This window comes from Manihot esculenta, chromosome 10, assembly GCF_001659605.2.
Source record: "Manihot esculenta cultivar AM560-2 chromosome 10, M.esculenta_v8, whole genome shotgun sequence".
Classification (NCBI taxonomy): Eukaryota; Viridiplantae; Streptophyta; class Magnoliopsida; order Malpighiales; family Euphorbiaceae; genus Manihot; species Manihot esculenta.
The window spans coordinates 3,611,564-3,639,262 of record NC_035170.2 but is presented as its reverse complement, the minus strand read 5'-3'; the positions used below and the strand labels follow the sequence as shown (position 1 = coordinate 3,639,262).

At 32.6% G+C, this 27,699-nt stretch overlaps 1 protein-coding gene across 2 annotated transcripts; it reads left to right on the top strand.

Annotated features, from left to right (window-relative positions):
- The first annotated feature begins 11,220 nt into the window (after positions 1-11,220).
- On the top strand, positions 11,221-26,812 carry LOC110624779 (beta-hexosaminidase 1). 2 transcript variants are annotated; one of them, XM_021770095.2, is made up of 16 exons: positions 11,221-11,649; positions 11,753-11,836; positions 12,360-12,395; positions 14,392-14,503; positions 14,613-14,683; positions 14,817-14,947; positions 15,257-15,273; positions 15,553-15,601; positions 16,342-16,442; positions 16,675-16,734; positions 17,787-17,820; positions 18,189-18,287; positions 24,966-25,025; positions 25,120-25,370; positions 26,198-26,393; positions 26,624-26,812. In XM_021770095.2, the coding sequence occupies exons 1-15, from the start codon at positions 11,311-11,313 to the stop codon at positions 26,371-26,373; spliced, it is 1,620 nt and encodes a 539-aa protein (XP_021625787.1). In that variant the 5' UTR covers positions 11,221-11,310; the 3' UTR covers positions 26,374-26,393; positions 26,624-26,812. The 2 variants fall into 2 exon arrangements, with proteins under 2 accessions (XP_021625787.1, XP_021625786.1); XM_021770094.2 differs by lacking the exon at positions 26,624-26,812 and having other exon boundaries at positions 26,198-26,537.
- The last annotated feature ends 887 nt before the right edge of the window (positions 26,813-27,699 follow it).

Below are 27,699 nucleotides of genomic sequence, written 5' to 3'. Positions count from 1 at the left end.
ACGTCGAGGCCGAGGGGCTTGAGAGGACTGGCGAGCCGAGCTAGATCTGTTGCAGCTGGAGGGCTGAGACGACTTGCTACGCTGGGAGCTCGGCCTGGGAGCTTGAGAAGAGGCCGTGGGAAGAGGAGGTCGAGTAACCGACCTCGAAGAAATAGCCTCGACCACTCTCTGAGTAGCCTCCCTCACGGATTGCCCAGCCAGAAGGGCATCCAGAGCAGCGTCCATGCTCTCACGGGACAGCACGAGATTCTTGGGGGGCTTAATTTGGTCCATTTTCACTGAAGAAGCTGCAAGAGCCACAAGAATAAGACAGGTTAGAACCATTTTTAGCAAAGCATCATAAAGACAAAATTAACACAGACAGATAGAATAAGATACCCGCGTCCTTAATATCCCTAAGGTTGGACGCGTACAAGCACTTTTCGACGTCATACTTCCTATCCACAGAAGTCAGTCGAAGGAATCCGACCTGATCGGTAAGGCTCAACTGGGGCAGGTCGTTGCAACCCAGAGAGACATCCTCCCAGGGGAGACCGAGCTCCCAAGCCAACCCCGTCTCTTTCTTCAACTCTACCACTAAAAACCCCTCTACCCAGTATTTGATGGAGTCCTCATAGCCCGTGAAGATGGATAGCCCACCATGAGGGGCAAAGTAATAAAATTTTTGACTCACTTTAACCAGCCTGAAGAAGCTAACGAACAGATGAACCGTGGGTGTGTACCCCCAGCTCAGACACACGGATTCAAAGCAAGACATGAAAAGAATGGAGTTAGGGGTTAGCATGCGAGGGGTGATCTCGAAGTACTGGAAGACCTCTTTGAAGAAAGGAGAAAAGGGAAAGGACAGACCATACTCTCTCTATTTGATGAAGAAGACTAGACTGACGTCTCTTTGAGGGTCGACTAGGCCAGGGGGAGAAGGATCAGGAATAACGATCCTTTCCTTCGAGCAGAGGAAAGCAAAGAGAGCAGTAGAACAGAGAAGAGCCAACGTTCTGGGGAGACTGACGGGAAACGAAATTTGAAACAGTGAAGAGCCGAAAAGATGTTTTGAGCAGTTTTGTCCTTGGACGGCGGGGTCATTATTACTCTCGATATTTACCCCCTCATCAGTCGGACAATAACTGACGAGAAGGTAAAGGGGCAATTGATGACCGCTGGATCTCTTCACCCCGGTCTGGGGCCAGGCCCATGGTACCAGCCCATTATTTGGAGGCCTTCAAGTTTTCCGCATGAACCAGGTTCGGTCCGCTCGGCTTTAAGACCGAGCTCCAGTTAGCTTCCTCAACCAGGCCGACCCAGTCCACACGGCCCATCAAACAGATCCCATCTGGGCTCAACTTTAATCCAATCTTCAGGCCCAGCTCAGAACCAGGAAGTGGATCGACCCGTCTGTCTTGTGGGTCCATCCACATGCACGCCCGGAAGGAATCAGAGGCCGTTATGCATGGGTAGAAATCTGATATCCTCGTACGATCGTATCAGTATCGCAGAGACAGGTGGCCCAATAGAAGTCAGGCCGTTACACGTCAGTGACAGACAATGGAAACAGATAAAAGGAAGAAACATTCTCTTCTCAGGGGGCTTTTTGGCTAAGTCTACAGAACCCTTGTAAAACCCTATTTTCTGGATCTCAGATCATCTATTTTCTGGATCTCAGATCATCACCATCCAATAAAAATATCACACATGACATATAAATATATTAAAATTAAAATTTTATTTGTTTGTTCAAAATTATAATTTTAATTAAAAAATATATATTTTATTCTTTATAGTGATTTAAAAATAAAAATATTAATAAATTCATATATAATAATATGAATAAAACTCTTAAAAAATCCAGAAAAATTAAATTTTCTTTAATCATAAAATTATTGTTTGCTGCTCAATATATTTCATAATTCAATATGTAATATTTATAATTTTATATTTTATTTAATAATTTTAAATTATAGTGCCATTAAAACAAAATCTATACATACACATATCATTAAAGGTATTTTATAGTAAGCTTATAATTCTATAATGTGTATAAAACTAGAAAAGGAAAAGGAAATAATGGAATTGTCTAAATATTTTTAATTTTTCAATTTATTTTTTTTTTTTTGAAATGGGGATAGGAAATTAGGAAAGTAGAACTTGAGATCTCTCATATTTACTCAGATGTATTTATCACCAGATTAAGACTGTGAGTGTAAATTATTTACATTTATAATGTTTTTGATATTTAAATTAATTTTAAAATTTATATAAACTTAAAAATTTTAATTTTAATGTTTATATAAATTATAAGTTCTTAATCTTATTTATATTATACTTTAATTCAAAATAGAATTTTATAAAAGTAATTAAAAAGGAAATTAAAATTAGTGAAAAAAAGTTATCAATTTATTTAAAAATTTGTGATGATATAATATGTAATGTGACATTTTTTTAAACAAACAAAAAAACCTTTTTCATTTTAAATTAATTTGCATACAAATTTATTAAAAACAATTAAAACTAATGAAATTTTAACGAAATTATAATTTATCACATTTAAAATAAAAATAAAGTATAATCCATAATTTATTATAATTTTATAGCTCGTTATTATATTCATTAAAATATTTAATTTATTTTTTAATTTTTTATATATTATAATATTATTATAAATATATTAATTTTCAATAAGAAAAATTTTAATTATATTTTATTTAATTAAGAAAAATTTTAAATTTCTAAAAAATACAATCTAACTTTATTTAAAATAAAAAATAAAATAGATAAAAAATTATTATAATCATATTATATATTACGATATACTAAATATATGAAAGTAAATTTAATTTTTAAATATTATAAATATTACTTAATTTATAATAATATTTATTTTTTTTAAAAAATAAATTAATTTACATTAACTTAATTATTTTAATTTGTAAAGTTAAAAAAATAAAAGTTTTTATTTTTCGACCATATAAAAATTCTTTTAAAAATTTGAATTATAATAAAAAAATTAAAAACTTTAATCTAATATTTTTAAACATTAATCTATTATAATACCCGGTAGACTCCAGCGTCGGAATTTCAATCTTCCGATGAAATCTCGGAGTTCGAATCTTCTTAGGAATGGTAAAATAAGGCTTTTATAAAATAATTTTGAAAATTTTAAGGTTTTAAAAAAGAAAGAAAAGAGTTTTGGAAGGAAAACTCAGGTTCGGCTGCCGAACCTTAAGTTCGGCCGCCGAAGGTGGTGCCGCCGCGGGACCTCCTCTTTTAGCCCCCGAAGGTAGTTTATCCAGCCACGTATAAGAGGCCTTCAGTCCGAAAATGAGAGAGTTTTTCTCTTCATCTTCGGGCAGATGTGAGTTTTTGCCACCCTTTGATGCTTTTGTGGTTTTTCCTTCAAATCTATTAAGAAATTCATGAGTTTTGGTTTGTTTTTGAAGATTTGAGCTTGAATTCGAGTTTTTAAATCTTGGAGCCCTCCGAAGATCATTTTTTTCTCTCATCTCTAAGTTTGAATTGCTGCTACTCTTAGATCTCCAAGAGGTAAGCCTAGATCCTAGCTTTTCTTATGTTTTAATTAAGTTTTAAGAAGGGTTAAGGGGTTAAAAATGTATGAAATGATTAGATCTAAAGTTTTAAGGTTGTGTTAGTTTTGATGATGAATGCTTGCTTTTGTGATGTTTGTATGGTTGTTTGTTGGGGTTTAGACTAGTTTTTATGCCCCTTATGCTTGATGAGTGTGCATGCACGTTTTGAGGAGTTGAGGGTGCGGATTTGAAAGTTTTGGTGGCTGAGTACCTAGGGCAGAATTGGGTTCTGCCTTGTTGGAGAACCCAGATTCGGTCGCCGAACCTGCTTGTGGAGGCAGCCTTTTGGCCGCTTAACCTGCCCCTGAAAGCATGACTTTCAAATCTGTGATGGGGTTTCGGCCGCTGAACCTGCCTCCGAAAGTCCCTAACTTTCGGATCTGTGAGGGACCTTCGGCCGCCGAACCTGCCTCCGAAAGTCCCCTGCCCAGCCTTCCTTTGCTTGTTTTATGTGCATGTTTTAGTATGTTTTAGGGAGGTTTTTGGGAGTTGTTTAGAGTAATATAATAGTTATGTTTGGTCCTTTATTTGAGTTCATCTGCGTCATTGTTAGGCAAGCGTCAGCCAGAGGTGAGTAGAATTAAACTAATATATTGTTTTAAAGTCATCAAACTTTTTAAGCATGTTCATGCATCATGAATGCCATATTTATGTATTAGGTTGTTTTGCATTAGAATTCACGAATATGATACATTGCATAATTTATTGTTGTTATAGATGGATATTGGATGACCTACTAGCCTTCGATATGATATGATATGATATGATATGGAAGTCCAGGTCAAGACCCATTCTACGCTCCTGGCAATATGTAAGAGGAAGTCCAGGTCGAGACCCATTCTACGCCCATGGCATTTTGGATACGTTATGTTATGTTTAAACGAAAGTCCTGAAGAGTTCCATCGAGGGCCGGGGACATTGGATTATGTAGAGGGTTATTGGTGACAAGTCCATCTTGATGTGAATTGTTTGTATTGTGATACATTTCATTATAGCATATGTTTATTAAACTGTTTTTATGTTCTGCTCACTAGGTTTTTATAACTTATTCTTTTCTCCTAACTCCAGGTTTGCAGAGTCGAAGATAGCTCGGGAAGCCGGCATAGTAGCTGGTATAGTTTGACATAATAGAATAGTTGTAAACATGTATTGTATAATGAATTAGAATTGTGTTTTGCCCTAGTTTTTATCATTGTAATCCATGTTAATATGATCCTTATGTAAAAGTTTTAATTATGAGTATGTTTGAACCAAGTTTAAGACATGTAATGTTTACCATACTAGAGCATTTGATGAGCGCTCTAGTATGAGTTTTATGTTTTTAGTATGATGCATGTACAGGTTGAGCTTGGTTTCATGGAATATTTAAGTTTTTCGACCTGAATCCTAGCGCCGGTAGCGGTCCGATTTCCGGATCGTTACACCTATAATTATAATTAAATTTAAAAAATTATAATAAAATTATATTATCAAAAAATTTAGAATTTAAAGCTAAAAAGGAAATTCATTTAATTAAAATAATTTTTTTACTCATAATTTAAATTTAAAACAAAAATAATAACATCTTATCAATTAGTCAAATGAAATTTAAATCTAAATAAAAACTCACCCAAATAAAGATACTAATCGTTTTATATTTTTAAATTCAAATTTATTCATTTAATTAATTATTTTTATATTTTTTATTTAAATAAAATTTAACCAAATAGAATTTAAATATTAAAAGGTATCTTCAATTAATTTGAATAAATAGAATGCTAATAAAATTAAATAATTAAACTAAAATTTGTTAAATAATAAAAAAAAGTAATTATCAAATATGAGTAAAAGCATTTTGAAAAAATTTCAACCTACTAGTTTATAAAAATATTTTTTTATTTAATTAAAATCAACATTTCTTTTAATGATGTAAAAATTTAATATTTATCTCTATAAAATAATAATAAATTTTAATTTTTAAAAAGATTTTATATAAATAAATTTCAATGAGTAAAAGTGAGTTAATAAAATAAAAATATATTGCTAATAATTAATAGTATAAAATGATAGTTTAGATACTAAAATAAAAGATAATGGTTTACAAACCATTTAATTCATTGAAAAGAAAAATATGGGTTTACGTGGTTGTATAAGTTTAGTTGAAAAGAAAAAAAATTTATTATTTTTTATCTTCTAGTGATGCCTAACTGCCTTTCTATTATAGTGTCACATGTTTTTGTCATTCAGGTTTATATGTACGATGTGTCAGAACTCTTTTTCACGCCAGACAACCATTTAATTCTTTCGGCACATATACGGGTAGAGTTACGAGGTGATTTGGCATGCTCTATTTCCTCTTGTCACGTCATTGGGTCAGGCTTCTTTCAGGTGGGTCTGTGTGCCTGACTCTCCTGACCATGCTGAAACGCGCGTCGTTGGGCTGGTTTTTCTTGAGAAGGGCCTGATGGTTCTTGGGCCTGTATTCTTCTTTCACACCCGAGCGATCATAAAAAATATTTAATAATTTAACATAAAAAATTATAAAAAAATCTTTATTTTAATAATAAAATACAAATTATAAAAAATAAATAATTATAATAAGATAAAATACACAATGCTACACTTAAAACAATAACAATATTTTATTACAAATAAAATTATTTTAAAAACGTGTAAAAGTAAGTAATATAATTAATTAATTTAAAGAAAATGAGAAAAATAATTTATACATATATATGGTCTGGACTCTGGAGAGCAGAGTGCAAAATACTGATCAGATTGGGGAAATTACAAAGAAAATCAAAACGAAAAAAACGGCAGTCAGTGAATGTGAAAAGCAAGTTTAATGTAAAAAATTAAAATGAAAATTATAATAATTATGATACGTTAATGATAATTAATGTGTTTATAAAATAAATTTAATAATAATAATTATTATTATTAAAATTTAAATTTAAAATTATTTTTTATAATATAATAATTTTAAAATAATGATAATAATTTAAAATAATTAAGTATTGATAATATTGAATACACAAATATTTTTACTAAAAAAGAAAATTTAATTTCTGTTCAGAGTTTATATAATTTACAAGTTATATTACTGGTTAATTTATTATAATTTTAATTGGTAATTTATTTATTTTCTATTAAATATAAAATTTTAAAAATATATATTTTAACGATTAATACTCTTATTTTAATAAAAATATTTTACAATATTCATCAAATTTTAAACAATAATCAACTACATTATTCGTTATTACGTATATAAAAAATTAAAAAAATAAAATCAAATTAGTCTTTATTTTTTTTTATTAAAAACTATAATTCTTGTAGTAGTGTATATAATAATAATAATACATTAGAGAGAAGAGAAAAGAGGAAGCAGACAGTGAGACAGACCATGCATACGAGGTTTTCAATCTCCTTGCCTTCAAGCAGGAATGGGGTTTGATTAGTTTTTGGTATAGTTTGATGGTCTTCTCCTCCTTAAGACTCTCCCTTGTCGAGATTGGTATAGTTGTGGTTTAAGGTTTGTGACTTTTTCTCTACATGTTATGCTTTAATTGGGGGCTTGTTGCTCAGTAATTGAGGAAGTGTGGTTGCATGTCCACTTTTGATTAGGGGTGAGCATTCGGTCGGTTCGGTTTTGAACCGAACCGAACCGAATAAACTAAAAACTAAAATTTTAGTGTTTATAAAAATCAAATCGAACCGAATCGATTTTGGTCAGAAACCAAATCGAACCGAACCGGTTTGATTCGATTCGGTTCTGTTTGATTGATTTCGATTTTTAATAATTTTTTTATTTTTTATACTTTATTTTAAGTATTTTAAAATTTAATTAAAATATTTTAATTTTAATACAATTTAATTTCTCTATATTATTAAAAAAATATATTATTATCATTAATCAGTTCGGTTCGGTTTTTTTGATTTTTTTCTGATCAAAACCGAACTGAACTGAAATAACTAAAATTTCTGAAATTAAAAACCGAATCAAACCGAAATATATAAAAAACCGAACTAATTTTCAATTCGATTCGGTTCGATCAGTTTTTTCGGTTTGAACCGAATACTGCTCACTCCTACTTTCGATAGCCTATTATTTGAGGTTTACCGATTGATAAATTATTGGTGTTGTAATATAAGATGTTTAAATGTACTGCTATATGACTATTAAAAACTGAAAACAACATGGTACCAATTTTAGCCTCTAGCTTGGTTGGTGTTGCACTTCCGTTGGGCTACAATGATAGGTTTTGATAATTGGCAAAAGGTTTCAATGAGTTTCTCTCTTTTTTCTTACTTGAGCCTTGTGTTTTTATTAGTTATTTACTTATATTGAGAATTTTTTTTGTCTTTTTATTGAGTTGTACTCTTTAAGATATTTTTTATTTATTTTTCTCAAGAAGAGTCTTTTATCCTTAACCAATGTGAACGAGGAATTAACTTATTCATATTCTATTACAGTATGTCCAGTTTTGTTGGTTTAAATTAAATTATTCTTTTTGGTCTCAAAGTTAATATTCAGAAGTACTTAGTTTGTAAATCCTTTATCCTTGATCATTAACTTGGCTTTTTGGTATTAGAGAGTCAATGTTTGAAGCTGGCGCTTGCCTTAGTTGCAGTTACTCTTGGCTGTTAACTCGAACTTTTTAGTGCCAAGGCATAATATTCAAGGTCGACGCTTACAGTGGTTATAGGTCTTCTTGGATGTTAACTGCTAACTCGGTTTTTTAGTGATAGGGTTTTAATGTCCGAGATTGGCGCCTGTCGTGATTGTAAGTCTTCATGTATGTTAACTGTTATCTCGACTTTTTTGGTATTAGGGATTAATGTCTGAGGTCGGCACCTACCGTGGTTACAGCCTTATAGGTCTTTCTAGATATTAACTGTAACTCGGCTTTTTGTTGCTAGGAATCAATTTCCGAAGCTGGTGTCTACCGTGGTTGCACGTCTTTCTGAATGTTAACGGCTAACTCGGCCTTTTGGCACAAGGGTCATTATCCGAGGTTGACACCTATTGTGGTTGCAAGTTTTTTGGATGTTAACTACTAACTTAGCTTTTTAATAGTAGGAGTCAATGTCTGAAATTGGTGTCTATCGTTGCTGCAGGTCTTCTTATTGTTTTTTATTTTATTTTAACACACTCTCAAAGAACATGTCATTTTATTTCAATTAACTAAAATAAAAGTCTAAAGGTATATCAATGTATACTCTTATTGAAAATACCTTTTTAGATATTGAATGTTCCATACTTGTAGTTCAGCCTTCCTAATGTAGATCCTCAATTCTGTAAACTCCTAGTCTAAAGATCTTGATTACTTTAAATGGTCCTTCTTATTTTAGCGACCTTTCTAACCCATCTCGTTTTTCAGTCACTTATAACCTTTGCAGTGTCAAATGACCAACCTTGAGAGGTCTTTCTTTGACCCTTTGATTGTAGTACTTTGATATTTGTTGTTGATATACAGTCATACACGAGTGGATTTCGTCCTTCAACTTTCCCAAGATATGCAGACTACTTCTCAACTTTTCTTCATTACTAAACTGTATTCCGTATTTCAAAACCTTGCAATTTCACATGTTCTTATTAAAAAGGAAAAAATAATATAACCATTTGTTTAATATCCATAAAAAATAATCCTTTTGCGGTTTTTAACTGTATTCTCTTAATAATGTATTCTCAAAAAATGAAATTTAAGTTTTTTAATATACTAATAATTCTTACCTCTACACTAGGGGTGAGCATTCGGTCGGTTCGGTTCAAAACCGAATCAAACTGAATAAACCGAAAATCGAAATTTTAATGTTTATGAAAAATCGAACCGAACCGATTTTAATCAGAAATCGAACCGAATTGAACCGGTCTAATTCGGTTCGATTCGATTCGATTTGATCGATTTCGATTTTTAATAATTTTTTTATTTTTTACACTTTATTTTTAATATTTTAAAATTTAATTAAAATATTTTAATCTTAATATGATTTAATTTCTCTATATTATTGAAAAAAATATATTATTATCACTAATCGATTCGGTTTGTTTTTTTCGGTTTTTTTCTGATCAAAACCGAACCGAATTGAAATAATCGAAATTTCTGAAATTAAAAACCAAACCGAATCGAAATGTATAAAAAACCGAACTAAATTTTTAAATCAATTCAGTTCGATTGATTTTTTCGATTTGAACTGAATACTGCTCACCCCTGCTCTACACTAAAAACTTATTAGTTGACATGGCCAAAGATCCGGACTGGTCAAAGTTTGGATTGGTTAATCGTTTCAAATTTTTGAATTAGACTGAAATTTTAAATTAATAAAGTTAATTACGATTTCATTTTTTGAATTAAAATTAAAAAATAAATAATAATTTTAAAATAATTAAATAAGAAAAGATAGATAAAAAATTTGAGATTGAGACTATAATAATATATAAATTGAGTGTTATAATTCTATTTTATTTTATTTTATTTTTGAATTTTTTTAAAAAAATATCTATTAATATTTAATAAAATTTAATATTTAAAATGAATATAATTAAAAAGTTAATAAAAAAATTATATTTGAAAAATTAAAATAAATAAAAATTATAGAATGGATGAATTATTATTTTATTTTTTTATATTATATGTAATATTATTTTATTTTTATGTTATGTAAATGAATACATGTTATAAAGTTTACTTATTTAATAAAATATACATTCAATAATATTTAAGCCTTATATTTATTTCTTTACATTTTATAATTTAAAAAAATATTAATTAATCACTTAAATTTATAAAAAAAATTTAAATTTTTTATAATATTTAATAAATAAAAATAACATAAAAATTAATTAATTAATTTTTTAAAATATTAAATATATTTTAAAATTGAAATATTAACTACGGAGTTCTTTTATAATAAAATGACTAAATATTAACTTTTTCTTATTTTAATGGGTTAGGTTGGGGTAACTGTGCTGTATAATGTTGTAGAATGGGCCTCCTACTCAATTTCCTCTTTTGTAAATAATATTTATAAAAGTTTTAAAACCTTTAAAAAAGAAATTACTTTAATAAAAATTACCTACCTTCTCATGGGCATGGTGTAAAAAGGAGTAGCCAACAACGGTTCACTTCGCTGTGAAAATTACTAGCTCAAAATAGATGCGAGTCATATTTGTTTTAAATCAAAAACATATTGATTGAATTAAATTAATTTAAAAAATTAATTTTATTAATTTTTTATTTATTTTAATTTGATTTTTAATTTTTTAATTATTTTAATTTAATTTAATTTTAATAAAAAAATAAAAAATTAAATTAAGTAGATTAATAATAATAATATATTATTTTTAATAATATAAAGATCGAATCATATTAAAATTAATAATTTTAATTAAATTTTAAAATATTAAAATAAAATATAAAAATTAAAAAATTTATTAAAAATTTAAATTAATTAAATAAAATTAAATAGAATCAAATTAATTTAATTTAATTTTTAATTAAAATCGAGTTGATTTGATTTTATAAAAATTAAAATTTGTATCGTGCTGGATGTCATCAAATTTCGCATGGTCAATCATCCAAGATCCAAAGTTCCCTCTTGCCTCGACAGCGAGGAACCAGACAAAGACATCCACCTAACGGTAAAACAGAATCATGTCTAATGTTAACCACACTCTATCTCTGTCTATCTCTCTCTATCTAACACTTCAACAGCTTCTCTCTCTCTCTCTCTCTCTCGCTCCACTATGTTGCTGGGTTCATCGAAATCTGTAACAATTTTCGTAATTTTGGCAGTCCTACGGCTGAATTTCGCCTTCAAACTCAATGACAAGCTCACTTACGTCTGGCCGCTGCCTTCGGAAATCAGTTCCGGTGATCACATCCTATCCATTGACCCCGGCCTGTCGCTTGTTGTCGGTGGCGAAGGAGGTAACTCCTCGATTATTGAAGATGCGTTTGAGAGATACAAGAGGATTCTATTCAAGGATGGCGAAAGTTTTTCTATTTTCCAAGCGTTTAGATTTAAAAGATCGGCTTATGACATCAATGAATTGAAAATTGTGGTTCATTCTCCTAATGAGGAGGTGAGTGCTTTGAGATTTTTGTACTTTGAATTGGGACTTTGCTTATTGCTTTTATATCGTGAATTTTGAACATTGTGTGTTGTGGGTTTGGGATTGTCTTCAGCTTCAGCTTGGAGTTGATGAGAGTTATACGTTATTGGTGGATGGGGGTGATGGAGAGTCAATCATTGCGGAAGCGACCATTGAGGTAAAAAGTTTGTTTTGGAGTTTCAGTTCATGGGTTTGTTTTGCTTCATTTGCTATTGATTTGGTTATTTGATGGATGCTACATTTCTTTTGCTAAATAGCACCACTTTCAGCCCTTCATTTTCTCGGAGGATCAACTCTTCGATTTCTCTAGATTATTCCCTTTAACTCCCTTATGTGGGTATTTATGGTTACTAAAGTTTGAGATATTATTCTTAGTCCCTCACGTACAAGCTTGTGGTTTTACATTGAGTAGTTCCATAACATAGTTTTAGGACCTCTCTGGACAAAAAGGGCCGAGTGCTAATTTCCCCTCTTATGATTAAATTTCAACACATACTAAAAAGGAAAAAATTGACTTCCTTCATGATCCAAATTTAATGTGGCGTTATTTCTTAAGTTCAGTTATTAATCTATGAAATCAAATGTGTGTATGTAACCATGCATTTCACTCTAGTATTTTTTTTTTTGGTCATTTAACCTTCTTTACAGGCAAATGACATTCATATTCCCTCTTTTTGCAGGCAAATACTGTCTATGGTGCATTGCGAGGGTTGGAGGTATTAACGTTACCTGTGAATTGCATAATAAAATGGCCACATGCATATTGTCCATATTGCATGCATACAACACGTGATTGCTATGTTCTGTTTTGAAAGTTGGTTGCTGCTTCAATGTAGATTAGGGGAGAGAGAGAGTGTGTGGGTGCAGGGAGGGGTGCCTGCAACTTGTGAATCCTATGCGCTGTTTTGAAGGTTGGATTGCTCCTCCCATGTAGATTAGGAGGGAGACAGGGAGAGTGTGTTGGTGGGGGTGGGGGAGGAGTAGACTACCTAATTCATTTTTATTCTTATTTTTCTACAATGGATTACATGTGCAGACTGTTAATTTATGTGTGGGGTCTTTCAAGAATAAGCACAAGAGGTGGTGCCAAATACTACTCTCTCTCTCTCTCTCTCTCTTTCGTGTAACTACCTTTGACCTCTAAAGTTTTCTCTGTTCTGGTCTAAAACTTTGGTCAGTTGGGTTTTGCGGTGCTAAGGAAGAATTCTCTAAATAACATGATATCTTTGTAATATAACTTTTATGATGCAGTGTCAACGTGATTTCCTTTAACAAATGAAAGATCTGTATGTTTTAAATGGACACTAAAATTTTAGTGAAGTGTGGTTAGATGACCTTGGAGCCACAAATTGGCTACCAAAAACTTTTGGCTCCAAACATAGTTGTATATAACGAAATTTATGAATAATGTATTATAAATCATCGGAAGATATAATATAGCAGAATAAATGTGAAAAACATTTGACTGTATTGGTATAGACTAGGGGTGAGCAAACGGTTCGCTAACTGAACCAAACCAAGAAAAAGTGAAAACCAAATTATTGAAGAATAAAAATCCAAACTGATTCTAGTATGTATATTGAACTGAAAATTTTTTGTTATTTCGGTTCAGTAAATTGGCTTTCTTCACAATTCACAGTTTAAAAATACAATTATTATTCATAGTTTAGATTCCTAATTTCACATTCCAAATCACAAAACATAATTCACATTCACAAAGAGGAAGGCTTTATTCGCAATTTCAAGAACAAGAAGAAATTTCAATGTAGCAATTTCATAATGAAACAGACATCTGAATCTTTGAATAACAATCTCTAAGCTTAATACAAGAGAAATCGAATCTAAACAATGCAAAACACCAAAAATGCATGGACTGTGTTCCTGCAATGGAGGCATCGCTGCCCTGCCTATAAGGCTCGGAGGTAAGGTCACAATGGAGGCCACAAAGCTTCAAACAAGGGGCTGTAGCTGAGAGGCAAATCTGAAGATGAGGTTGTGATGGGTGGGTGTGGCAGGTCAGGTCAAAGGGCAAGGCGCTGCTGGGTGTTGGGCCACTGTTGGCAAGGCTACAAGAAGAAGAGGCTGTCAACCTTACTCGTGAAAAAGAAGACTTAAGAAGAAGAAGAAGAAGAAGAAGAAGAAGAATAAATGAAAAAAAAAAAAAAGAAGATGCCTGAAAGAAGAAAATGAAAAAAAGGGCTACTGGGTGATTGGGAGGAAGACTTCCTGGAAGAGTGAGAGAGAGGGACGTGCAGAGAGGGAAAAAATAGATTATGTAGTGGTAAGTTAACTAATCTAGTGCAAAATGGTCAGTTTAAGACAGGTTGGTCCCTTTTGTTTTTCTTATTTTTAAATTTTGAAAACCAAACCGAAAACTGAAAATTATATATTTTTAAACCAAATCAAATTTCTGAATTAAATCAGTTAAGTCAGTTTATTTGGTTCAAATTGAATAATGCTCACTCCTAGTATAGGCTTCCAAGTCAAACTGTGAAATACAATACATTTTTAACTTGTACATTTTCTAATGGGTCTGTTACTGATGATTGCATTTACTTAAGTTGTTTGATGGTGATTGCTTAGAGAGTAAAAGCTAATCTAGCTTTCAAGCATGAAACAAACTTCTATTAAATATTGATAAGCTTGCAAGTAGCTTGAGGCATGCGGCTCAGCTTTCTTCATTTAATATATATATTTTTTCTGTGATCTCAGACATTCAGCCAACTGTGTACATTTGATTATGGAAATAAATCGGTACAAATCTACAAGGCACCATGGTACATTCGAGACAGACCAAGATTTTCATATCGTGGGCTTTTGCTTGGTAAGCCTCATTTCTTCTACTGTGGAAGAAAGTAAAATTGCAAAATTTCCCCACTATAATTTTATCTTGGAATGTTATTCAATTGCTTTCTTCATGCTCACATCTGCAGATACATCGAGGCATTATTTACCGGTAGATGTCATTAAGCAGATAATTGAATCCATGTCATATGCTAAACTTGTAAGCTATGCTATTCATTTGGGAGCTTTTTATTTCACCAATAGAATTAAGTCAAGCATTCGTTTAATCATTATACCATCCTTTTATTATTTATTCTGCATGTAATACTGATATTGGATATTACATTTACTAGAATGTCCTTCATTGGCACATTATAGATGAGGAGTCGTTTCCTTTAGAAATACCATCATATCCAAAATTGTGGGAAGGTTCATATACAAAGTGGGAGCGGTACACAGTGGAGGGTGCCTATGAAATTGTAAAGTAAGATCTCTACTGATTATTCTGTTATCAAGCAAACATTAAATTTGCACTTGAGAAAAAAAGGGAAAAGAAATGTTCTTGGTATGAACTTAAGCTTTAAGTGAATGGACAAATATTTGGATAAAAGGTTGACATTTTTGTTGTTCTTCATCATCTTCTTCTTCATCTCCACTCTTTCTTTCCCTCTTCTCTGTTCTATCTTTTTATCTCTCTCATTTTATCTTATGTCATTCTTTCCTTTTGCATGCTAACATCATTTTTGCTCATTCTTTTTATTTTTTTATGTTTCCATGTATCATCAACATGAAGCTTTGCCAAGATGAGAGGTTAGTATCAATCTTTGATTTGGAACTTTAGCAAAAAACTGTGGCCATATCCGTGATACATTTTTTTATTCAATTATTTAGTTGAATATTATTAAGGGAAATGTGGAAGAATACATTTCACGTGAAAAATTAATTGCAATAATTTCATTACTAGGCCGTAAAATAAGTTTAAGCTATAGACTGATTTTATTTGGGTGTCAGAGTCCTCTGGTTTAAAATAACATATTTCATTTGTGCTTTCTAAAAATTTCTTGGTGGTTTATGGTTGGCACTTGGCAGGCATCAATGTTCTGGCAGAAATTGATGTGCCTGGTCATGCAGAATCTTGGTAAGGGACTACTTATTTTCAATTATACAGGTTATAACCTCCGAGTACTGGGGGATATACATACTTAAATGTCTTTTTGGTTGAGCTAGCATTTTGCCTATAGTTCTTAATCCTGTAGCAATTAGAATTTAGAATGCAATTTAACTAATACAATTTGATCACTCCAAACTTCAGCGTAGAATTGAGAGGATACTCTGCTTTTCTTTTTTCTCTTGTGCAAACTGGGTCTGCAGAATGGGAACTTAAAGTTTTCCGTTTAGTTAGTTCATTTCTCTGGTGATTACCTGAACTTGACATGTGGGAATTTCAGGAGCCAAAAGCACTTGTGATGTAGACCACAAGAACACTCAAAGGCGAAAAGAAATAACCTCTCAAGATTGCATTGTTTCATTATCACAAGCTCTACATACCTGGATGACATAGGTATTAGGATTTAGGAGTCTCAAAAAAAAAAAAAAAACTAAACACAACATTAATTAGCAATACTAAACCAACTCAGTTTTCCTTAACAAGTAAAAACTTAGTTAGATTTTCTAATTTCTTCCTAGAAAAGGTAAACTTAAATCCCTATCAGAAGGTTTTGAATAAATATCAGCATAAACCTTAGTTTATGATTATTTTTGTTTCGGATTGTACTTGACCAGTTATGAGCTGTCTGTCTATCTGTTGGTGCCTTGGTGGTACAGAAAATTTTTCATTACTGAGAAATTCCTCAAATTTGTGATATTTTTTCTCGGCAGGGGCGCTGGATATCCTGATCTTTGGCCTTCGGTTTCCTGTAAGGAGCCACTCGATGTTACAAAGAATTTTACCTTTGATGTGATATCTGGCATTCTGTCAGGTTAAGCCTTCTTCAATTTATACATGTGTCTAACTTGTTATGTTGATATTGATCTTTTCAAAATTTTGGATTATATTCTTAGTATCACTGATTATGGAGCTTGCAATCTTTATTGAAGTTCTTAGGCCTTCAACTTTGTCAATCAAATGTCTAGTGTCCATTGAAATAAATTATTTTCATTGTTTTTGTTTTTTTTTTTAAAAAAAATTCTTTTGCAATTTTTTCTTTGCAGACATGAGAAAAATCTTCCCTTTTGAGCTCTTCCACTTGGGTGGTGATGAGGTTAATACAGGTTAGTATGCGTGTCTTTTATTGTTAAAAGCCAAGAGCAAAAGAAGTAGCATAACTAAAACAATCATGATTCTGTGTTGTGTTAAAAGAGAAGGCAAATGTTATATTTGATAATTTCTACTGTAATTTCATATGAATATTAAGGCCAAAATTTTCATTGCATTGATGAGTCATATCGTTGGTTTTAAAAGAATTTTTTTGATGTATTTTAAATCTACAAAACTTGCTGGTTTTTAAAGAGCTCTTCTGCTGTTGTATCAGCAGCATGCAGACTGAATGAATTTTTGCTTCTTTGCGATGTGATTCATTTGCTTAATTCCAGTGAAATGACTGGGTTAGCCTTGTAGTCATGAATGTTGAATCCTACGCGGTTGTGAAAAGGGATAACGTGCCCCTTATATGGATTATAGGCACTCCTCCCCTTGAGCTAGCTTTTGGGTGAGTTAAGCCTGGTTCAAATTTAACATGGTATCAGAGCCTCCCATCCGATGTTGGGCCTCCTATAAATATGTCACGCACCAGTAGAATTCTGGACGTGAGGGAGTGTGTTGAATTTCACATCGATTGTGGAAAGGCGTAATGTGCCCCTTATATGGGCCATAGGCACTCCTCCCCTTGAGCTAACTTTTGGGTGAGTTAGGCCTGGTCCAAATTTAACAATGAGAATCCTAGAAACCTTTGGTATTTCCAAATGATTTTTTTTCTAACCTGAAAATTATTGATAATAAAAATCCCCTTTTCCCCCCAGTTTTGATAAAATCAATTCTCTGAGCATTAGATACTCTCTTAGTTGATAAGAAACCCTTGACTTGAATAAAGAGAGCTTAAGAACATAGAGGTAAGGTTCCAAGTGGCAGCAGCTTTGAGCTCTTGACGAATATTATCAGTAAAATTCACTCATTTTTCTGTATATTTATTTATACATAATTAAAATCTATGGCTGGTTGCTACTCTCTCCATGTATCTATCCATTCATCTCTCTCTATTATGCTATAATTTATGTTGGATTCCATTTGGTGTTTAGTGATACAAGTTGGTTTCAATCCTTGACAGATTGCTGGCTCTTTACTTCACATATAAAACAATGGTACATACTGAACTTATCACTTGTTAATTGATGACTTCCAATTCCAAGGAAACTGTTGTTCGAATGAGCAACTATGACTTCTGTAGCCTTTTCATTCGCCTTTTATGAGATTCCTTTCTTAAGTGATACTCAAATAACAATCAGCAGTAAATAATGCCTATGATACTCTGATGTTGGATGTTTTCTAATCATTAATGACTGTAGTGTTTTCTTCTTCTTCTTCTTCCGAGCAATGAGCTGTAAAGAATGAGTTGCTACTCTGGGAAATTTGGTGATCTAGACATATTATGTCTAACATGCTTTCATTGCCTGCATGCTTTCTAACTTTCACGTTTATTATACATTGTCATTCATTGATCTAATTGTAGGATTCGGGATCGCAACTTTACTACTAAGGATGCATATGAATATTTTGTACTTAAAGCTCAAGAAATAGCAATTTCAAAAGGTTGGACTCCTGTCAACTGGTATGTTTTTATCAGCAAACTTGTTATTAGCATTTCAAAAAGTCGGTTACCCTTCTGGATCTTCCTGTCCAAAATTGCTATTGAAATTTAATTATCAATGTTGCGTTGCTTATTTGTGAATCAATCAAATAACGTCATTTTAAACTGTACTTCTGTTAATGAATGAAACATGCTTGTTAGACCTATGTTGGATTTTCCAGACTGGGATCCAAACAGTTAAAAATTTTCTAGTCCTCAATTATACAATCCTTTGTTATTGAAACAGTGATGAAAAAGAAGAGGAAAACAGATATTTTGAGAGAAACATACTTCATAATTCCCCTTGAGCCAATTGAGATATATATACTACTTACAAGAATATATAATAGGTAAAAAAATAAATTAATTCCCTAATTATAGTCTAATTATATCCCAATCATATCACATAATTTAAGCAGTTAATTATTCACATAATCACTACAAATCTAGGCTATTTGTAGAAAGTATCTCAACACTCCTCCTCAAGCTGGAGCGCACATGTCATATGCTCCAACCTTGTTATAAATATACTTGATTTGTGAACCCTGAAGAGATTTTGTAAAAACATCTGCCAGTTGATCATTTGAGTTGACAAAATTAGTAAAAATGTATCCCGACTCAGTCTTTTGCCTAATAAAGTGGCAATTCACTCTATATGCTTCATCCTCTAATGAAAAACTAAATTAATGCAATATGGAGAGCAGCTCGATTATCACATATCAACTTCATTTGGCTAGTGCCGCCATACTTCAATTTTTGAAGTAGCTGCTTCAACCAAATGAGTTCGCATATTGCCAAAGTCATAGCTCGATATGCTGCTTCTATACTTGATCTTACAACTACACCCTATTTTTTACTTTTTTGGGATATAAGATTTCCTCCAATTATAATACAATATCCTAAAATAGATCGTCTATCTAAAGGAAACTTGTCCAATCTGCATCAGAATAGCCAATAATTTGCGAGTGACCTTTGTCCTTATAGAGTAGACTTTGTTTTGGAGCACCTTTGATATATCTAAGAATGTGAATAATTGCGTTCTAATAACTACTATATGGGGTTTGAAGAAATTGACTAAATACACGTACAACAAAGGAAATATCTGGTCACGTAATAGTGAGATAGTTGAGTTGGCCAACTAATCTTCTGTATCTAACAGGATCTTTAAGTAATAAGTGGCTCTCCTTGTTCAGAAACAAGTTTGACATTTGGATCAATGGGAGTGTCTATATGTCTACAGTCTAACATGCATGTTTTTTTCCAATATATCCAAAGCATATTACTGTTGAGAAATCGCAATACCTATTTTAAACTATGCCACTTCAATCTCCAAGAAATACTTCAATTTTTCTAGGTCTTTAGTCTGAAATTGACTGAACTAATGTTGCTTAAGCTGAGAGATTCCATCATAATCATTTCTTGTTGAAACAATGATGAAAAAAGAAAGAGAGAAAGAGATTTTGAGAGAAAGATTCTTGATTATTCCCCTCAAGCCAATTGGGGTATATATACTACTTACCAGAATAAATTAATTCCTTAATTATAGCCTAATCATATCCCTAATTATGCACATAATTACTACAAATCTAGGCTATTTACAGAAAGTATCTCAACACTCCCCTTTAAGCTGGAGCGTACATGTCATATGCTCCCAGCTTGTAACAAATATATTCGATTCGTGAACCCCGAAGAGATTTTGTGAAAACGTCAGCTAGTTGGTCATTTGAGTTGATAAAACTAGTAGAAATGCATCCCGATTCAATCTTTTGTGTAATAAAATAGCAATCCACCTCTATATGCTTCGTCCTCTCATGAAAAACTGAATTTGATGCAATATGGAGAGCAGCTTGATTATCACATATCAGAATCATTTGGCCAGTATCGCCATATTTCAATTTCTAAAGGAGTTGTTTTAACCAAATGAGTTCGCATGTTGCTAGAGCCACCAAATGAGTTCGCATGTTGCCAGAGCCATAACTCGATATTCTGCTTCTGCACTTAAGCTTGCAACCACACCCTGTTTTTTTACTTTTCTAGGATATAAGATTCCCTCTGATCATAATACAATATCCTAAAGTAGATCATTTATCTGAAAGAGAACTTGCCTAATCTGCATCCGAGTAGCCAACAATTATGAGTGATCTTTGTCCTCATAGAGTAGACTCTGTCCCGGAACTCCTTGATATCTCTAAGAATTCGAATGACTGCATTCCAGTGACTACTATAGGGGGTTTGAAGAAATTGACTAACCACATTTATAGCAAAGGAAATATCTAGTCGCATGATAGTGAAATAATTGAGTTTGCCAATTAATCTTCTGTATCTAGCAGGATTTTTAAGTGGTTCCCCCTTGTTCAGAAACAAGTTTGACATTTAGATCCATGGGGAGTGTCCACATGTCTACAGTCTAATATGCATGTTTCTTTCAATATATCCAAAGCATATTTCCGTTGAGAAATCACAATACCTGTTTTAGACTGTGCAACTTCAATCCCTAAGAAATACTTCAATTTCCCCCAGGTCTTTTGTTTGGAAATGACTGAATAAATGTTGCTTAAGCTGAGAGATTCCATCATGATAATTTCCTTTAATGACAATATCTTCAATATAGACCACTAAATAGATGCATCTATCACCATTATGACGAAAAAATACGGAATGATCAGAATTACTTCGAAACATTCCAAACTGTTGAACTACTATGCTGAATCGTCCAAACCATGCTTTTGGAGACTGTTTTAGTCTATACAAAGAGCACTGAAGACGACACACTAAGCCTGACTTCTCCTGAGCAACAAACTCTAGAGGTTGCTCCATGTAAACTTATTTGGCGAGCTCTTCATGAAAAAAGGCATTTTTAATGTCCAATTGATGAAGGGTCCAGTGATTAATTGCAGCCAATGAGATAAAGAGGCGAATAGAAGTTATCTTGGCTACTGGAGAAAAAGTATCACTATAATCAAGTCCAAAGATCTGTGTATAACCTATAGCTATAATGTGAGTTTTAAAGCGATCAATTTTACCATCAGGTCCCACCTTAACTGTGTAAACCTATCGACAACCAACAATAGATTTGTCAGGTGGTAAGGATACTAATTCCCAAGTTCCATTGTTATGAAGAGTAGTAATTTCCTCAACCATAACATTACACCAACCAAGATGATCCAATACTTCTCTAACTGTCTTGGGTATAGAGACAACAGACACAACAGAAATAAAAGTATAATAGGAAGGAGGCAAACGATGGTAACTTACAAAATTATAAATGGGATGAGAATTTTGAGAAGAGCGAATACTTTTTCGAAGAGCAATAGGAGGAGTAGTTGTTGCTGCTGAAGGCATGACACCGAAGTAGGTGATGATGGAACAGGAGGTGAGTGTTAGAAGTACCTGTATTAGGGAGAGAAATTCATTGTTATTAGCAAATGGGTGAGGTCGACGTGTGTAGACTTAAAGAGGTGGCATAGAGGTGGGAGATGGACACACTTGAGGCAAAGGAGAGATAAGAGTCGGAGGTATAAGCAAAGCTCTAGGAACAAAGGTTTTATGTGCTGGACTTGAAGAAAAGTAAGGAGGGGTTTCAAAAAAGGTGATGTCTGCAGACACAAAATATCTGTTAGTTGTAGGGTCATAGTATTTGTAACCTTTTTAAAACCGTGAATAGCCGAGAAAGACACATTTAACCGATTTGGACTAGAGTTTGTCTTTGCTAGGAGTATGATCATGAACAAAGCATATACATCCAAAAACATGCAGAGACAACCGGGTGGAATTCTAGTTAGGAAATAGAATAGAATGAGGACTTTGATGCTGCAAAACAGAGGAAGGCATTCAGTTAATCAAGTAACAGGCAGTAAGGACAACTTCCCTCCAAAAACGCAACGGAACATTGTGATGTAGGAGTAAGGTGTGGGCTGTTTCAATCAAATGCCGATTTTTTCGCTCGACGACCCTATTTTGTTGTGGGGTATGAGAACAAGAAGTCTGGTGAGTAATACCCTGAGTAGATAAGAATTGAGTGAATGAGGAAGACAAATATTCTCTTGCATTGTCACTTCGCAATACCTTAATGTGAACACCAAATTGATTATGGATTTCAGCATAAAATTTTTGAAAAATAGAGAACAACTCAGAATGATTCTTCATCAGAAAAAACCATTAGCTTATGTAACTTTAGATAGTGTAGAAGCTAAAATAAGAGTAGAGAAAAGATTGTGATTACCAGAGATGTGATAAGAAGTATCAGAGTCTAAAATCTATGGACCAGCATGTGAAGACTTAGTTAGCCAAGCAAAAGAATTACCAAAGTGAGCAATGCTGGAAAATGAAGGATACTGCTTAGCTGTTTGGAATTGTAAGTATTCTCTATGGTCTTCTCCAGTTAAAGTGATTCAATCCAATGCTTAAAATTTATTGGTAGGTTGTGGAAGTAGGCCTTCTCCATTGGATTGGGCAAGATGAACTGCTGACTTGCCAGTACTGTCAAGTTGATTAGGCCATAGTGGTTGGCTATGCAATATCCAACATGCATCCTGTGTAACCATTCTTATCACAATAGGAGCAATGAAACTTCTTCTCTTTACCTTTGTGATTTCCTCCTTGTCCTTGGTTTCCCTGCTACATAGCCAAAACTGAGGATTTCATATTTGTAGCATCGCCCTAAGGGAAATACGTAAGAGCCTAGCTGACACATCTTCTAAAGTTGAAATAATTGAATCAGTCAAAATTTAATCTTTCACAAAACAAAGGTTACATCGCAACCCAATTAATGCTAAAACCATAAAGAATTTGTCTCGTTATTCTTCTTGTTCATCGACATCATCAGTAAAAGGTACGAGAGAATTAAATTTATTTTTTAGAGTTTTTACCTGACTAAAATAACTAGCCATGTCCTGATGATTCTGTTATAAGTGGACTATATCTGACACAACCTTATGAATGTGTTGCGTTGTCCATCAATAGTGTACAACATTTTGGCCTTAGTCCAAACCTTATGACGAGTTTTGCAAAACTGAAATAAAGCAAACAATTTCGAGTCTAATGAATGCTATAAAAGACTACATAATTGAGCATCAATCTTAACCCAGTGGTTCAATAGTGACATTTTTTGTTAAATGATCATTATACCCTTGTCCTAAAAACCATACTTCTACTAATGCAACCCAAGACACATAATTATTACTTGCTTGCAACTTCACAGTAGCATTGAAAAGAAAGGTTTAAGGGATTCAAAATCTGTATTGAAGGCGCTCTGCTTCTCAGATATGTTTGACGCAGATTCTAGAACAATAAGGGACTAGAATAAGGATCTAAATCTGCCAAAAAAGAAATTTGTGTCGTGAACGTAGATCCGAGGCTATTGTTCACAAGGGACGCGTGAAGAAGAGCTGGGTGGGTGACCGGACCTAGTAGGTTGGAGTCGCCGGTTTCTGGTGATGCTGAGGGAAGGGTCGCTGGCGTGAAAGTCACCAAAGAACTGTTCACGCGCTAGCACGTGGAGACACTTCACTGGGTCGCCGATCGAAAGCAAGCAAGATTGGTGGGCTAGGTGGTGGGACTAACTGATTTTCAGGAAGTCTCTAAACGAAGGTGACAGATCTGTCACTCATAGGTAGGCCAAGTTTCTTGGCTCTGGTACTATGAAATAGCAATGAAAAAGGAGAGGAAAACAGAGATTTTAAGAGAAAGATACTTGATGTTTTCCTCAAACCAATAGGGGTATATATGCTACTTACAAGAATACATAATAGGTAAGAAAATAAATTAATTTCCTAATTATAGCCTAATCATATCTCAATTATATCACATAATCTAAGCATCTAATTATGCATACAATTATTACAAATCTAGATTATTTACAGAAAGTATCTCAATAGTTATATCCAAGTTCAATTAAAAATTTTATAGTTTAAAGACTAGTTAGTTGTATAAAGATATGCATTTTATTTCATTATAACTAGTTGGGCCATGTTGGAATAAATTATATAAAGGTGTCAAGTGCATATGAACTTTAAAGTGTTAAATTTTACAATGATTTCTTTAACATAACAAATTATATGTGACGTGTTTTTAATAAAACAAGTTATTCACTGAAATGGAACAGAAGACTTTTTTGAACTTTAAAATCATATACATGTGAATAATTAACTCATGTAGGGACAAAATTGAAATAAGACAAAGGTGCTAGGTGTGTATAGATTATGTGTGCCCTCTTCAAGTATGTGTTTTTTGGGTCTGGTGAGGTGGTGAGAACTGAAATGTCAAATTGGACCGAATCAAATTTCAGTTTGATTCGATTTTAGTTTTATTCTTTATGCAGTGTATTTAATTTGAAAAGATATTAAAGAAAACTAATGACAGTTAAATCTTCAATGTATATAGTTAAGAGCTATTTTCAAAATTTTCATTTGCTAAAATAATGCAACTCCTGCCTTAACCTAGTTTGACTGTGGAGTCTGGCTGTGTCTCAGTCCCAATGTGGCTGATCACCCTCTCGGATCAGCTACTTCAAACTTCTATTACTTGACCCCTTCTGTCCTCCAATTCAAAACTGTCCAGTCTGGGAAGTGAGAACATTAATATTAAGTAGTATTATCAACATTATGTAATCTCCGACTTAGCTCTATGTGCGCGTGGCGAATCTAATTTTTGTGATCTCAGGGAGGAAACTTTCAATGCATTTGCATCAAAACTTCATCCAAAGACTGTAGTGCACAACTGGTTTGTTTTTCCCTATACTTCAAAATTTCTTATTAAGATGAAGGTGTTCTTCTGTTAGTCTCTCAAGCAAGAACTCTTCTTTATGATGGCATAGGTTGGGCGGTGGAGTTTGTGCCAAGGCTGTTGCGAAAGGCTTCAGATGCATCTTCAGTAACCAAGAATTCTGGTATCTTGATCATCTAGACGTCCCTTGGGACGAAGTTTATGAGGCTGAGCCGCTGGAAGGAATAAATATTACTTCACAGCAAGATCTTGTGCTTGGAGGAGAAGTTTGCATGTGGGGTGAGACAGCCGATGCCTCCGATATTCAGCAAACAATATGGCCTCGGGCAGCGGCTGCTGCAGGTACCCCTGGCTTTGCATGCATAAAATTTTAAGACTTGCATTGGAAAATAGCTCTGTCAAATTGAAAAATGCTTTTTACTTTTTTCTCTTAATCCCATAATTTAGATTCATGATAACAGGACAACTTGCTCTGAGTTCCAATAATTAGTGATCTTGGGAATCATTTTGACTTCTACGGGAAATTTTACCACAAAAGAGGATTTTTTTTTTGGGACATAAGAGGAGAATATGTGCAAGAAATAATAAGACTTTCTCCTAAAATGAAACACAAAATTTGAGTATGACAAAAAGAAAGTTCTTCAGGTAAGTGTTCTTTCTGATCCACTGGATATCAATTAAAGGAACTCACTTGAAAATATGAAAGCAAACCACCTTAAAACTGGCCCAGTGTAACTCAAACAAGCATAACCAGGTACTTGACGTGTTTCAAGAAAAATATTTTTTAAAAAGCATTTTCCACCACTTTTAGCATTTGGGGCACACAGAAAAATTAGTCGATGGCAGATATTTTCCTGATCAAAAAGAAAACTTTTTTGAAAAGAGGAAGTTATTTTCTACATTATGATGATCTTATAAAAAATATTTTTCAAATACAAGTTATTTTCTGTAAATAAGCGGATGCTAAATTTGCAATACTACCTCTTTAAATCTCCTCACCATGAGTAGTGCTTAATAGCCACCAGTTTATTCATTTGCAGCTGTGCAAGTATTGTTGTTTTCATTTATCAACAATCATAGTTGTATTCTGAATATCAAACTACGATATTCTTCCGGAAAAAAAAAAAAAAAAAGCTTTTCTTTTTTACTTACTGTTCTATCATTTGCAGAGCGCTTATGGAGTAGGAGGGAAGACATATCTTCTGGAAATATTTCCTTAACAGCTTTACCTCGCTTCCACTACTTCAGATGCCTACTGAATAGGCGTGGAGTTCAAGCTGCTCCTGTCACGAACTTTTTCGCCCGAGAACCTCCGCTCGGTCCTGGATCATGCTATGTTCAATGAGTATTCATGTCAAGGATAAGGTAATTTAATGCATCTTAAGCTGAATCTGTATTTTGTATATAACAAGTGCAAGGACTCCAAAACATTCCCTCTCCGTTTGGATTCAATTGTTTTCTTTTATTGTAATTTTTTTTATTTGAAATAAAAGAATAATTTTTTATCAATCCTTTCTGAAATTATGGAAATGTGGTTGGAAACTTCATTGCTCTTTACTGCCAATGTTTATGGGTATTCCTGCAAATTTTTCCAGGAATCTGCTGTGTGATGTATAGGGAGACTTTATCCCTTTGGCAGACTTTCTTGTAAGTGATCCCTTCATACCCATGGGAAGACAAGTGGAGAACTAATGATGAGCATCATTACAAATTCAAGCTAAACCTTGTGAACTTATAGTTACCATGATTTTTCTTCTCTGAAATTCTTATTTAATCTTCAATAATAAAAAAAAAATCTTATTTAATCTGCTGAATTGAGAAATTTTTTAGTTCAACTGCTATAGAGAATGATACTGAAATTTAATAACCGAACTAAATTATATTGATTTGATTTAAATAGATTTCTATCTAAAATCGATTCGGTCCGATTTCATAAATACTGAAATTTTAATTTTTAATTTATTCAATTTGATTCGATTTTAAATCAAATCGATGAAATATTCACCCTAATTCTAAATGTTGAATTAATCGATTGGCTTTCTAACTTGTCAAATAATCTAAGGAGAAAAAACGGCAATGACTTCTAAAATAGTTGATTTTAGATTGAATAAGCTCCATCATTCAATCTGTTGCTAATTTCTTTGCCTGAATTCCACACAAATATCTTGACATGTTTGCAATTTTGTGTGCAAAGCAAATAAATAAATAAATAAATACTTTTCCAAACTCTCAAGGAGTAGTGCTTAATTTCAACTTTGTATTTATTGGAAAAGTTTAATTAAATTAAGCCTATTTTAACTTTTATTCCAATTAGTTTATCTTTCGTTCATATTCATTTTACAATAAAAAAATTTTAATAAATTCTTTTAAACATATTAAAGATTTGAATTTTCTTTAAATTTTTTTTGAATTAAAAAAAATTAAAATTTTTATTCTATAACAAGATAATTATTAAAAAAATAAACTGAATTGAATTTTTACGAAATTTTTAATACCTGATTAAAAATTAAGAAAACTAAGAAATTGTACTTGTTAAATTTTTTCAATTATTATATGAATAAAAAATCTACCATTTACGGTGCGATTTGTTGTAGTGAAGAACAATTCTATAAACCAAGTCATGAATAGTCTTTTACAAGTCTTTTTTTTTTTGGCAAGCGATAAAATACAC